The 15461-nt window shown below is 41.4% G+C and overlaps 1 protein-coding gene across 1 annotated transcript in view; it reads right to left on the reverse strand.

Moving 5' to 3' along the window:
- Window positions 1-14159, reverse strand: part of USP6NL (USP6 N-terminal like) — a 118567-nt gene extending 104408 nt beyond the window's left edge. The window contains exons 1-2 of the mRNA XM_080627836.1: window positions 14092-14159; window positions 8958-9044 (exon numbers count right to left, since the gene is read on the reverse strand). Coding sequence (XP_080483962.1) covers window positions 8958-8961 — 4 coding nt within the window. The 5' untranslated portion in view covers window positions 8962-9044; window positions 14092-14159. The remainder of the gene's footprint in view (window positions 1-8957; window positions 9045-14091) is intronic.
- Between the last annotated feature and the right edge of the window lie 1302 nt (window positions 14160-15461).

A 15461-nucleotide genomic window follows, 5' to 3' on the forward strand; every position in this document is an offset into this window, starting at 1 on the left:
TTCTTGCTGTTACCCTTCTCAGTCAATTCACATTCGTTTTTACCCTTCTAGCTCTTTCTACAAGACCTGGGCATCTCAACAAAACTGCTGGCAGATAAACTCTGCTAGACAGAGCCCGGAAGCAGCAATGTAAAACACACTTGATTCAGCTTCACTTTAAGACAATCACACTATCAAAATGAAGAACATCTGACCTACCTATTACACAAGCAAAGACAGAGAAATTGTACATGCCTTAGTGACTAAGTCTCAGATTTAGCAGACAGAATACTGATGCACAGTTACTGTTCTCCTCACTCTCTCTGTAGGTGCCAAGTTTTAGCCAGCAATTGCTCATGGTCCACACAAAAAGGGACTGAACTGCAACACTCTACTCAATGTTAGTCAGGCATTGTAATCCACTATTTTAACTACCAGTGGTACTACACCAGTGCTAAAGGAAGAGAAAAAGAAGTAACATCATCCTCCATTTGGCAGTAGATTTATCCTTGACCTTGATCTTTTCAGGTTTGCTGGACAGCACACAGCTAACCTGACCTTGCCAAACCACTGAATACACAGCATTAAACAAAAATACAAATTAAGAGTTAGATCTCCAAAACATAGGGTAGATTAGATATAAGGAAGAAATTCTTTACTATGAGGGTGCTGAGGCGCTGGCCCAGGGTGCCCAGAGAAGCTGTGGCTGCCCCATCCCTGGCAGTGTTCAAGGCCAGGTTGGACACAGGGGCTTGGAGCAAGCTGCTCCAGTGGAAGGTGTCCCTGCCTGTGGCAGGGGGTTGGAGCTGGATGAGCTTTAAGCTCCCTTCCAACCTAAACCATTTTATGATTCTATGGTAGATGTTCCACTCAATGACTGACGCATTAAGAAATACCAACACCACCCAAGAGCTTTACATTGAGTTTCACATAAATATTATTTCTTTGAGCTTGTTTTATCGCATGGGGAATAAACAAACCTTGAAATGCCACTAAAAATGACTCAGTAGCCTTTGCTCTAAAAAGAATTACTTTCCTACCACAGTGTGACAGTAAAAAGTATGGACATTTTTTGTAATTGCTTCTGGCATAAAAAAGCATATGAAGGAAGTGGGGAGGAAATAACAAGCAAAACTGACACTTTCCAGTTTGTAGTTAATCTTCACAAGGCAAACTATAAACCTAAATTTGCCTCTCCCGTTTTCCAAGACCAACCCTGATGTCCTTCAAACATTCTTATATTAACTTGCTGTAACTTGGGTGGGTGGGGAGGGGGGGGAGAAGAAATAGGAAGCTAAAAGCTTGCCTAGTTTAAAACCAGATACAATGTAATATAAAAATATAGCCACTCTGAAGCATGCAAGGCAAGCTGGGTCTGTAGAACAGGCTTGACACAAATTATGGCTGTAGCACAGCATCATAAGTGCAGAGAGCTGCAGCTGACAGGTCACTCAAAAAGTGAGTTTGGGAGATGGCAGGGAAGGAGGGGTATGTCATAGTGTTCGTACAACTCAAATATAGCATTCTAAAGTAAAACTTCTCCTGTAACACTGTACAACATTCTACTACCAAGAGGAAAGGAAAAAGCTTTATACTGAATGCAAGAGCACATATTCTGGTGAGAGACTTGTTTCCTGATATCTAGAAGTTCTGGGAAGTTGGACTGCTGCTCAAAAGAGTTCTGAGGGAGCCTTTCAGCAACCTACCAGGGAATTAGGCAGGGTTTCAAAGAGCTTTTCAAGGGTAACACAGAAAGAATGCATTCAAGAATCCTCTCTTATGGCAAACCAATGTGCTTTATTAAAACAAAGTGCCCTTTTATATTAATGATCTATTAGATTAATGATTGCACTGGCCAAATGCACTGGAGATTCTACAGCATGTTGGATGCCTTGCATTCCAGAGAATGTTTACGTTACATGAAATAAAACGAGGGAAATTAAAAGAAGAAAAACAGAAGAGGAAACTGCAACATACCAGCTACCAAAGCAGCTTGGAAGTCCTACACAGGTTTCTGCTTCCTTCAGGAATTTTAAGCAGGATAGGTACAGGTTTACCAATAGCCTTGAAAAAATTCCAGCACCATCTTGTCATTTTTCCACATTATTTTAAGCATTAAAATCTCATCATTATAGGGGGCTTTTATGCAATAAGAGATTAAACAAACCTTATAATCAGCTGATAGATAGGGTATCAAGTGCAGTTCCTTTATTTACACAAACATCTGCAACCATCCTTTAAACAGAGAAACAACAACAGATTTGATAGTTTAAGCACCGAAAAGATCTTAACCTTAAAGATGGAGCCAGTAACCCTTCTGGGACTGCTGGAATAACACCACTGATGGCAACAATCCAAATGTTTTTCATCCATGCTACAAATCAAAGTTGTTTCCTATCAAAAATTGGGTAAAGTATGTCAGAGTTGTTTTTCTTGAAACATGGTCTATTCAGCTTAAAATAACCATGCATCTTGTACGTCAGGCATTTTATTGCTGGAATATGTATGCAAGTAATGGAATATAACATAAAATGAGGCTGCAGCTCACTTGTTTTTATCATCTGTGGCAAAGTTACACTAATGAGCAGCAATAGCTTCACTTTTCCAACACAGTAGCACATATTACTCAATCACTTGTACAGAAAGGGAGAACAATATGACCCACACAGGCAAGGAAAGTCCTCTAAATACCTCACTTAACACTGCTGTTGGAAACCTTCTTCTTCAGCCCATTTCTAATCCCTCATCTGACTCAGCTGCTGTTTTGTGAATTCTCCAATTCAATAGGAAATTATAACACCAGTCGGGAGCTTCTTACTTCAGCCTCCATGCAGTTGCTAGAACACTGCTCTGTGTCTGCATGCGAAGAGGGGGCGTTTGCCAAAACAGCTACATTTACAGCTCTCACTTTTCATCTCTGTTTCAGCTGTGAGTTCCTGCATCCTTCTCCCTTCGGAATGTACTTGAACACCACCCTCAACTTATCACAGGATGAATAGGATCCCAGAAATATGAATTGCTTACATAGTGGTGGATACTTGATACTCACTCCAGAGAATAAGGTTACAGTGTTCTTTTGCTACTCTCTGCTGCAGGAGTATCAAAGACCCATAATAAAGGCATTATTGTGCAAAATTCTATATAAAGAAGTACAGAGATAGGCTCAAGAATTAAGATTAAATAAAAATCCCTGTAACAGGAGAATATTATCCTGCCAAAAGCATGTACTTCTGTGTATGCAAGTTACTCGTAATACTTCATCAGTCCTTACTGGCCACCAACCAAAACAGGGAGAGGCAAACTCGGAAAGATTACTCCCTCCCTCTACGTATACACACATAGAAAAAAAGAATGAAAAAAAGAATGTTATATAAAAAAGAATGTTATATGAATTATACACTTACATAAAATATAATAGAAAATAATAAAAATATATAATACAAATGTCACATGCATCTTTGTAGCCCCCTTCAGATACTGGAAAGCTGCTCTGAGGTCTCCACACAGCCTCTTCTTATTTATTATAAATAAATGAATCAATCTAAAAAGTCTGCTTAACTACAGAAAAACTTCAAAAAGCTTTCACTTATGTTCTGCTATGTTTAAATAGCTATCAGCAAAGAAGAAAAATACACAAGGTCTGAACAGTTGCATCATTCTGTCAATTGGATAAGTAAGAAAAAAATCAAACATTATAGAATACAAGTATTAAGAAAACAAGTAAGTTTCTACTAACATGCCAACATTTCCTCAATGTGATGCATCAGTTCTGTGCATGTGAAGTATCTGGGTTTATACCTTCTTGCTACTGATGCACTCTATTTAGAGGAGCGGCTTCACTTCAGCACTGGTGAGAAACTGGGTCATACGAGATCTGATTAGCCCTCTGGAGATGCCTCTCTGCACTTAGTATAGAGGAAGCCTGAGATTACCACATTCCTAAACAACTTGACCTACAGTTCCATACAAGCTTCAAGGGAGAAACAGCATTACCACAGTCTCACCCACCAACTACTTACTCTGACCCACGTTCTCTCACTGCTTTACAGGAGTACAACCATTCACGCAGCTATGTAGTAAACAGCTTTAGGAGCCCATTCAATTCAAACCAAACTCCTGAATGCTCCTGCAACAAGGAAGAATGCAGGAATTCAGAAAGAGAAAGGACACCACCCTCTCTATTGGCAACAGCAACATGTTAAGGGGATCATGAATAAAGACCCTCAGTTCAGCTTTACTCCTACAGGCCAGACTGTACTAATGAAACTCAACTCCGCTCAAAGCTTTGCTGCAAGTCCACACAAGTTTCTGTAATCCATTAACTCTGATCTCTGAATCCACATTTTAACTCAGAATACTATCTCCAGCAAGCTTGCTGTTAGTGTTCCTCGACCAGCTGCACTACACTGCGGGGACAGCCAGCACATACAGCAGTAAGGAGCAGCGTCTGAAGAAAATAGAAGTAAAAAGTTAAGACAACACAGAAGCGTAACAGCAAAGCAAGTTCAAGAATGGTTAAGAGCTTCTCCTGACCACTAGGTTCAGGAGCCAAACAACTTAGCACACATGTATTTTTCATGCTTCATCCTCTCACTACAAAAAAAACAAATAGTTACTACACTGCTACTTCTGACCCAAGCACTCATGTCACTACAGTTATATACAGTGATAAACTCCACAGATAGTTTTGAGAAAAAATAGAGCAAACATTTTTATGGGGTTGTTTTTATGGGGTTGTTACAGGAGCTTACTATTTTAAACATCTTGTGAGTTTTATTCTTTTCCAGATAGTTGAATTGCAGGGGGAGTTACTATCATTTAACTCTTAAATTACTTTAAATGTATCCAAAGTCTTCAAACTAACAGCGCAGCATTATGGTCCTTTATCCCCTATGCCAACAATTCTTTATCATTCAGATCTTCAGTTTCTCATAAAGAATGACTATTTCAAACCTCAGTAAAGCTGACCTAGAAGACAAAAGCTTCTTCCACTTTCTCAAGTCACAGTATTTATAGAATAGGAGGTAATTGTGCTACGAAGTCAGAAGAACTACTGAAGAAAATACTTCATATTCTCTATCTTCAAGCTTGTATTTTATAAATGGGTTTTCAGGGTTCATGGTTCAAAAGTAAAACAAAAACTAGCATGTAACAACATAATCTAATATCCTTTCGCTATTCATTATACTACTTCATTCAAGAGGTATTTTAGCGATGAACAGTTTGCCTTGGTCCTTAGTTCAAATTCATTCTGGCGTACAGGGAGGGTAGATTGAAAGCGAGGGGGGAGAACTGAGCCAATCTCAACCAGGCAGACTTTTCTTAGCATAGGAAGCTTTACAGAAGCCCACAACACACTTTCCTCAGTTGCAAGCATACGAATAATAACCCATGCTTACTAAAACACTGGATGTTTACCTGTTAAGGCTGACCTTAACATTTGGTTTAATTCCCAAGTTTATTGCTCATGAACAGAGAAACTGACAGCCAAAAGTATTTCCTTACACAGACTACAAGAACTCAAAAAGAAAGGCAAACATTTCTAGGTTTTTTAGAAGTCACAAAGCCCAAAGGCTCCTCTGTGAACACAAACTAGAAAGCCAGCTGTAATGAGAGGTCATGATATATAATCAGCTATCAAACAGAAGCAACCTTTAATCACACCATTGTGGTCTTGATTTGAACTGAAGCAAAAAGTTTCCCACCTCATCACCAGACCACACTGACCATTTTCAAAATACAAGATTACACTGCACAGCATCTCTGCAAACATGCTAAACATGCTCCTACCCTCAGTCAATCACAAGGCAAACCTACAGAGATATACTGAACCTTGAAGAATAGCAGGTTAACTTCCCAACTGCCTGCACTGTTAAGTTTCTAGGGTGTGAGAAACAAAACTAAAAGCAGAAAGACAAAGCAAAGAAAATTGCACAGAAGAATTCTATTATGACAGCAGAATAATAGAAAAAAAAAAAAAAAAACACCAAAGTTAGCACTGCATCCTATGCATTTAAGAGGGGAAAGAGTATGAAGGTGTCAGCAGCTTGTTGCAATATACACTAACATTTAATTGTTTGCACAGTTCACTGCAGCAATTCAAGTAAGTTCACTGCACTGACCTTTCTTCAAAGGAGAAAGCACAGGAAAACTCCCAAACATAAGGAGCGTGGTTTATAAGAACTTATCATGACACTACACATTTTCTGGCAGCTAACTGCCAACAACTGGAGAAAGTGTAGATGAAACCAACTGCTTCTGTGGTGTGACACTGTTGGCAGGTTAAACACAGCCAGGATTTCTCTGACAAGTTATCTTTAAATACAAAACAAAAGTCAATCTAACTTAGCTCCACTGTATACTCTTACCCACCCTTGAAGCATATGCCATCATTGTCTTATGGAGCACACAGTGTTAAAATATAATTTCAAATACAGATTTCTCTTATCCTTATTTATGAAAGCAAACATTCACAAAGGCATTCCACAAAATAAAAGCCTTATTAATAGAGCCTGCCTCAGTTTTAACACCTTTTCAGATCGTCTGTATTGCCCGATACTGCCATGAATGGTGGACTTCTCAACTCTGTAGATACTCTTCCCACACTCTGGGGAAGATCCAGTACAACAGGATCCAAAGCACTTACCCACACACCTGGTAACTATTACAAGTTATAGAACAACAGTAGCTCCCCTGTTCACTTTCCAAAAACATTTAACTAATCATTTGCTTAAAAAATAAGCTTGTGTCCTTCTGAAGCACCAAGATATTACAGATTTACTTCTACAAGCTACTTCAGTGAAGTAATACACTCTATGGAACAAACTGCTGCAATGACAAACATGATATAAAGTAAAAATGACTTTTTAAGCTAAAGAATAAAGTTTGACAACAAAAAATCTCAATAGATATGAACTGCCTGGGAGTAAATTTAGGACAGATATTAGAAGAGGGATTTAATCTGAAATTCCAGAACAGCCCTTCACAAGCAGCAATGGAAATAGAAATTTCATCAAGTGTATCACAAGAAATTAACAAGTAGGATTCTATAATGCAGCCTGCACATACCATCATTCTGAATTCTTTTAACACCATGAAGTTATTGGCATTCCCAAGTCTGAAGTTCCCACATTTTATATAGATTTTTGGTTTTTAATCGCTTTTACCACATCTAGCTATTCTAGGTGCCCACAGATTTTGTGAATAGCTTACATCTCCAGAAGTATGCATCTTTGTAAGATGATAAATACCTTATAGATTGAGGTATTTAGTAGAGAGAAACCTAAAATGTAGACTGTGCTTATAGTTCAAGTTTCTCTGAAGTTTCAAACCATAAACTAAGAAATTCAGTGCCAGCTGAACAGGAATTTTCTGTTATGCCCATGAACCTCATCACTTAACCATGGACTTAAGCAGCTAATCTACCACAAGAATACAGTGTCCTGCAAAGAGACTGTATTTGGAATAGTATCTTTATTAACCACCACAAAAAATACTGCCAAAGTGTTATCTTTCATTTGAATAAGGATCTTCATTCTCCCTAATATAAAAGGTAAACTCTCCAGTCTGGAATCCTGTCAAAATCTGCCCAAAACCAATGGTGTTTTGCTCAAGCCCCAGCAGTATTTGTTGTTATGAAACTGTCACAACACACTGGCAAGCCACATTTAACACAGCAACTATGACTCAAGAAGACTTGCAATCATTACTTATGTTTAAGACTATACATAAGGCAGTGACACCACATGAGATGCTTTATAAAACAAGTGATGATTAAAATAGCAGCATTTCACAAACTGAATATTCGGCTACTTGAATAACTGCCTGGAACATTGTCATGGATGCAATACAGCAAATACTTTAAACGTCAGAAAGGAAACAAGTGTGAACAGTAACATGAAACAGAAAACAGGCATCGTTCTATATAAATACTAAAATAGTTCTATCTACTCAAAGCACAAACCCTAAAGTCCAGCAGTACTTGCAGCCCTTTTTTTGGTTTAGATTTCCCTTTGCTGCATATAGCAACCATTTCCTTCATCATTCTTGGTTTTCCTTCCAGATGTCATGAACAGTCATTTTTCATTTAGTTTGACAAGAAATTTAACCAACAATTTTCTTTACTCACTTCCTCCCAGAAAATCAAATGGTCTTATTTTACTACCACAGAATATAATTATCCTATGAACTGGATGCTCGTTCTTCAAGAGATTCAGTACAGTTGTGTTGAGACCAAGTTACATTATAAATACAGTTCCTGTGCATATGAAGTTATATCCTTATTTCCACATGGTGTAAGTTTGGGTAATGTTGCTGCCAAGAATTACATTAAGAACTCTCACATCCACAAAATTTATGAAAAACCTTCAAATACTCAAAACAGTTTGCTAAAAAGAGATTTACCCATCAGATATGGCCTAAAACAAAACTTCCGGCATCTTTCATCTGGTTTTTTCCACCAAAACAGATCTTTAGTCAGTTTTCTATTGCTCAGATCTTTCCAACTCATGCCAAAATTCCTCTGGAAGCAGGCATGTATACTGAAATTTAAGTAATATATTTATTTTTCCCCATAAAATGAAGTCCATTCATTTTACGTTGGATTTTTACCAGGTATTTTACTTTACTGGATGGTCACATACTTTGTAGCTCTTTACAAACCCAAGATATTTTCCATGTTTATATTTATACTGAAAAAAACAAGTATCGGCTTGTGACAGAACTCACCTTCTTGAAAACTCTACCAGACTACCAACACAGGAGTATTACAGAGCATACAAAGATCAAAAACCTGCAGATTAAGAACAGCATCTGCCAAATCTCAGTTTTAGTTCGTTATTTTTAAATGACTGCAGAGACAAAACTTCATATGAACATTTCTGAGGAGGAACCACATTATAAAACCCACTACAGAAGCACACTGCTTCTCAACTGCAAATTAAGGGTTTCTTTTCTCTTAAATAAATAAATCTACTTACTCATGACTGGAAACTTCCTTGCGTATAATCCAGGAGAGGTCTTGAAGCAAAGTATGTTGTTGGAGGTTTCTCAGATGTATACATGTCCTAATGATGGTAGGAAAATAAAGAGACAAATCATTTTTGAACTTCAAATAACTCAAATAAATGTTTACATATAAACTGCCCTTCCTACTATCCTTTCATCCTCCTTGTTAAAAAAAGGAACACAAAGATGTATTTGTTATGACTGGGGAACTTTACTGCTTATGGATATATTTGTAGTTTATCAACTGTAAATGTATACTTTCTTCTAACATTCATATTAGAAACTTGTGTGCCTGCACTATTTCATAAAGTATAACTTCTCCCAAAAGATGATAATTTTCAGAAGTTAAAAGTACAAGACTATAACATGGAGATAGTAACTGAAAATACCAAAGTAGTATTTTCCTTCAGCAACCAGGAAGGTGTAATATATTCTTTAATGAACACAAGAACTACAAATCAGTTTACTAAAGCAGCATGGGTTGGCATTAGCATCCAACACTTCCTCCTCAGAAACAAAACCTGAAAGAAGTTACCATTTGTAGCAACTGTAACTCATCAGCTCAGCCAATTCATAACCAAATGAGAAAAGGTATCAAAGTAGGGCAGATATAGATTCACTAACAATGTGCCTGGCTCTCCCTGAAGCAAGATGCAGAGGATTTAATCTCCAACAACGACAGCACAGCAAGGACATTCTGGAAAATTTATTATATAATCTCCCTCCTGCTGCTAAAAGCAAGTTTACACAAGTCTGACAGAACAGCAAACCGAAAGTAACTTAACCTCACAGCTGAGAAAACTAAACACATCTATTAAGCTAAAGAGCTCTCCTCTAATACCTGCACAAGCAGAGAGTTTCTGTAAATTATGGAATAGGATGAGATTTCTTTCCTCTTTCCAAAATCAATCAGAACTTGCTGAACCTGACCACGTGTGCTAATCCAGCCAAAGAGTATCTTGTGCTGACTCAGATTTCAAGCCTCAACTCTCCTCATCTCTCAAGGTTTAAAACACAAAAAGACAAAAGTAGGGATCTTTTTCCCAATGCTTAACTTTACACAACATTTCCAGATTTACAGCATGTGCCAAAGAAGTAGAGGAACTATCACAGGACCGGATTCACATCACAGGAAGGCTCTTGTATCAAATGCTAAAACCAGTTTTGTAAAAGAAAAAGAATCCAACTGCAACAGGAAGCCTTTGAAAACGCTGCAGACTGACAATTACAAGCAAATCTTTTTGCATTGAAAAAGGCAAGGAAGAGGCTCAGTAGGGGAAAAAATGGTATCATGCTGAAGAAATACATATGCAAATGTTATAAATTAACCCACAATGAACAAAAAGCCATTGGATGGTGCAGTCACTGAAGAGGAATAGAGTTTGAACTGCTGGTCCTGTCAATTCTCTATGAATGGCTACCACATGAAGCACACACTGCCTAATCAAAGTGTCACACACCACTAGAAGTGCAGTCTTGCCACCTTCCTTCTTATTACTGGTGTCAGAATTCGCAGACAGGACTTCCATGACATTTAATTATTTACTGGGCTAATTACAGCTATTATCTTGAGAACATCAAATGAGTCAAACAGGTGGCCTTCAACCCAGGTTCAAAGCACTTTTGACCAGAGCTCCATACTACCATTTGGGTCCGAATTGTTCTTTAATCTTCTACAGAGTCTCCCATCCAACTTGTTTTTCCAAAGGTACAGTCTCACCTTAGTTTTGTAAATATGAACTAACACCACTGTGCCTCAGAGATACCACTTTACAAGACATTTTATTGTGTGTATACACAGGAAAAGGCTGTTCATTAGGAAAAAACAAAACATCAGTTCTGAAAACCACTTAAGGCTAATAATAGATAATTATGCACTGTATGGTTTACAAAAATCTAGTCACACACTAAGGAAACACGTAGGGGAAAATATAGCAGCTAAATACTACTTAAAAGCGTGTCAGAATCGTGAAAGCAACTGTTGCAGTACACCACAGAACTGGACTACCAGCTCTAAGATGTCACTCCTATCTTGCCTTCTACATCTAAATATTTCACTTAGCTATTGCCAATATCTGCTTAGTAGCCAATACAGACTTCTGGTTAAATTCACATTTTGTTCTTTGAAATAACACTGCTTTAGAAGATTTCCCTTAAGTTCACAACTTGATCATTTTACCTGAACTACTGGAAAGTGCTTAAGTCCCTAAAAAAAAAGGAAGTTTCATTTTTAAGCCGTAATTTCAAGCATAGCATTAGCAAGAAGTACCAGAAAGTCAGGAAAATCAACACTGGCAAATATCAGGTCTCTACTAGCGCATTACAACATTGATGCTTGTCCTTATGATGTGTGTAAAAAACTAAACAGTTATTCCTCAGCTCTCTCAGCCATTGAACTGATTTCTTTCAATGCTTATAGGGTTCTCTCCAACTATTACACAACAGAGAAAGAAAGAAAGAAAGAGCATTACTTGTTGAGCTTCTTACTGAAAGATACCATCTTGGAAAAACTGTCTTCTTATTCAGAATAATACCTGACATCCTGTAATGCTTTCCATTGCAATTAACAAGGCTATAAAAAACCCGCACATATACCTTTGATCCCTCTCTGTTCCTAAAGAGCCAACCCTTGTATTCCAGCCAGTCTTTCCTTTGCTAACACACACCCACCAGCCTTTGGTGGTATTCACCTTAAGGAGCTGTGAAACTACCAGGGTTTTATCTTAGATTTGAAAGGAATGCCTCAAGTGAGAGAAGCCTTGTAGGACTTCAAATTCAAGCACACTAATAATACATTCAGTTATCTGTTTCCACACCTACGGGTCTCTTTTTTTTTTTTACCAAGTACTCTGTTTCAGGATACTTAATAGGACCCAGATTGCAAGTAAATTAAAGCAAATTAGAACTGTATGAACTATAACTAGAGAAAAGATATTCCTTTAAGTTGCTGATTAAAGACCTGGGACTAATCTGTGTGTATGTTATTGTAGTATCTGTTTAACTTAGATGCTAAGAAGTTAACATTAAGAATTTATATCCTCAATTCCCAAGAACCAGAAATCACAGGAGCACCACGCAACTGCACTGTGTTTAAACATACACACAAAGACAAAATAGCTTAAAGAGAGCCCGACTGACACAAATCAGTATTTTACTGCCCTTTACTTTCTTCTTTGAACCAAAATGTTATGGTCCCTCAAAGAAAACACATATAGAGATTTCAGAAGCACATGCTTCAAAGTCTTATAGATAGCTGGCTGGCAAAACATTAAGTCTGAAATTACTGGTTTCCATGCTATATAATCAGAGGGCAAAAGAACAGCTGGTTAAAAGGCAGTTCTACTGAATACTTATTTTACACTGCATCCAAGTTAAATTAACTTCAAAGTTATAAGCAGTGAAAACAGAAATTAAAAAGGAGCAAAACTAAGTTACTTAAGAGCACGGCTATTAAGAAGAAAATCATAAAAATCCCTAATACAACACCAAGCTTTCGAGTGTTCCAGCTCAGCAGAATGCCCAAGACAGCTCAAATATAAGACTCACACCAAAACAGGTCTACTACTGTCTAAGAACCTACACAAAACCATTGACTGGCAACAAATGAGGAAGCACAAACGAAACAAGCACAATGACACACCCTCCTTTGTTCATAGCAGGAATATTTACACTACAAAGCGTTGAAGCAAATTGCTTTGAGTTTCAGGCACTGCTGATTGGCCACTGTATTTCATAGACACACGCCTAGCAGAGTTTGAGTTTCGACTGTCACACAGCAGCTCCGGATTGCAGGGTACACACCAAGCTAAATAAGCACAGAGAACAACCACTTAATAAAATTATTCTAATAAAACTGATCCTCCACAAAATGCACTTGCTGTGAACAAGGCAGATGCACATTTGCTGTCATTTCACTATAACTGAAAGCTAAAAAGTAACTACACTCACAGACAGCTTTCTGTGCAGCTGCCTGCTCCTGAGAACGGCACAAAGAAAGTTATTCTCAAGTGTATGCGGGCAAAGAGTTTGGCGACAGTGATTTAAGTCACCAGTTGACTCTCATTCAGCTGCAGTCCAACGGCTCTGGTGGTTTCCTACAGGCAACCATCCACACCACCAAAAGAACCCGAAACATCTCGTAATTGGCTCTTTTGTGGATGGTCCCAGCAAGGACTAAGAGAGGGAGATGGCGACTGAAGCCTGTTGGCAGCAAAGCCTGGGGGAAGGGAAGCACGCAGGACTGCGGACCCTTGTGTGCCAGATCTGGCACTTTTCTCCACATACCTGAAGCATTACAAAAGGCAGAAGGGAGAACAGGTACAGAAAGAAGCACTGCCCGAAAGTCGCATTAAAACAGGGGCTCAGCCATCCAAAACCTCCCTGCTCCCAACTGGGGCAATACTGCAGCCTCCCACCTGGATAGAGAAGGGGGGTCCACAACAAGGCCCCAAAGTCGTGAACCCCAAAACACTCCACACACAGCGTCCCCAGCCCCTGTGCGAGGCCCAGCGCCCCTCACTCTCCAGAGGGAAGCGCACCCCTCACCATGTTTGGGGATCCCTTCCCCCCTCAACCGCCACCACACCTCATTCAAGCGTTACAATGGGACCCAGGGGGATCTCCAACAGGGCTCCCCTCGGGCTCCCGCGGCCCTCTGGGCTCAACCGCCTTCCGCACCGCTCCGGCCCCACAGCTCCACACACACTGCCTTTCCCGTCTCTCCCCTCAGCAGAAACAGCCTGGACTCTCCAAACACAGCCCCTCCGCTTGCAATGGAACAGTCTGAACCACTCCAGTACCCTCCGGGAGCCGGCTCCCGCCGCTTCCACCTCCCCAGCCCCGCGGGTGGTGCGCGCAGCCCGGTCTCCCCCCGGGGGAGGATGGTATTGCCCACCTCCCCTCAGCTCTGTAGGAACGAGGTCCCACCCGGCCGCCCCGATGGAGAGCTCCGGCGCGGCATCTCCCCCCATACACACACACACACACACATCCCCCCCACGCCATGGGAAAGGAAGGGTCCAGGCGGCCACCCTGCCGCGCGCCTGGGGCGCTCCCCCACCCCTGGGGGAGCCGCACAATAGCCGGACGTTGCCGGCTCCCCCTTACCTTTGCTCAGCTTCCTCCTCCTTTCCGGGGCCTCCGCCCGCCCCCTCCCCAGCGGCAGTTCCCCGCCCAACTGCCCCGGGACCGGCGGCCTCCAACCAGGAAGTGCCCCGGTGTGACACCGGCACTATGGCAACCGTCCCCGCCCCTCCCGCGCCAGCAACGTTCCACAGCGCTGACCCGCCGCCATCTTGGACTCACAACGAGGCGCGGAGGTGACCGGCCGCGTTGCGCGGTCTGGGCCCTCTGCCGCCATCTTGTGCCCGTGACGAGGCCTGGGCAGTGGATGGCGGGCCGGGGCTCACGGAGCCAACGCTCGCCTGGGCCTCACTGCCGTCGTGCTCGTAGGGATGGGTGCATATCGAGGAGCATGTTTGGCTCTGGGGCCGAGCCCTGTTCTCTCCAACACCCATCTTGGGCACCTTCCCAGGAGCTGCAGGCTGAGCCTGCACCTCTGCACTGAGGTACCTAGCAGGAGCAGGCTTCCTGTGAAAAAATAAAGAGGGAAAAACATAAAACAGGCATTTTGCCCCTCGGATTTATCTTGGCTGCTGTACTGTGAACACAATACCCTCATTTGGAAACCCCTGTTCTGGTTTCCCCTGGCAAACCACCAGCATTGGATATGGGTTTAATGCAGCTTTATGGGTGAATTTCTGAGGCTTGTGTGTGAAAATCACACACAAATTCAAAAGCAGTGTGATCAGCAGGTTGAGGGAGGTGGTTCTCTCCCTCTGCTCTCGCAAGACCCCATCTGCAACAAAAGAAGGATGTGGAGCTGGTGGAGCTGATGGAGCGAGTCCAAAGGAGGCCACGGAGCTGCTGTGAAGGCTGGAGCAGCTCTGCTCTGGAGCCAGGCTGAGAGAGCTGGGCTGGGTCAGCCTGGAGAAGAGAAGGCTCCTGAAGGGGAGACCTGAGAGCAGCTCCAGTGCCTAAAGGGGCTGCAGGAAACCTGGAGAGGGGCTTGGGACAAGGGCCTGTAGGGACAGGCCAAGGGGAATGGCTTTAACCTGCCAGAGGGGAGACTGAGATGAGCTCTTAGGCAGAAGCTCTTCCCTGTGAGGGTGCTGAGGCGCTGGCACAGGGTGCCCAGAGAAGCTGTGGCTGCCCCATCCCTGGCAGTGTTCAAGGCCAGGTTGGACACAGGGGCTTGGAGCAAGCTGCTCCAGTGGAAGGTGTCCCTGCCCGTGGCAGGGGTTGGAGCTGGAGGAGCTTTAAGGATCCCTTCCAACACAAACCATTCTATGCTTCTATTGTTAGATGAATATGCACAGGACAGGATAGGCCAGGTTCGTCATTCCAGCACTCCTGACTTTCGTGTGCACATCATGAGAGGGATGACTTTGATCCCAGCCCCACTTCTTCCTTAAACT

Source organism: Psittacula echo (genome assembly GCF_963264785.1).
Source record: "Psittacula echo genome assembly, chromosome: 1".
NCBI lineage: Eukaryota > Metazoa > Chordata > Aves > Psittaciformes > Psittacidae > Psittacula > Psittacula echo.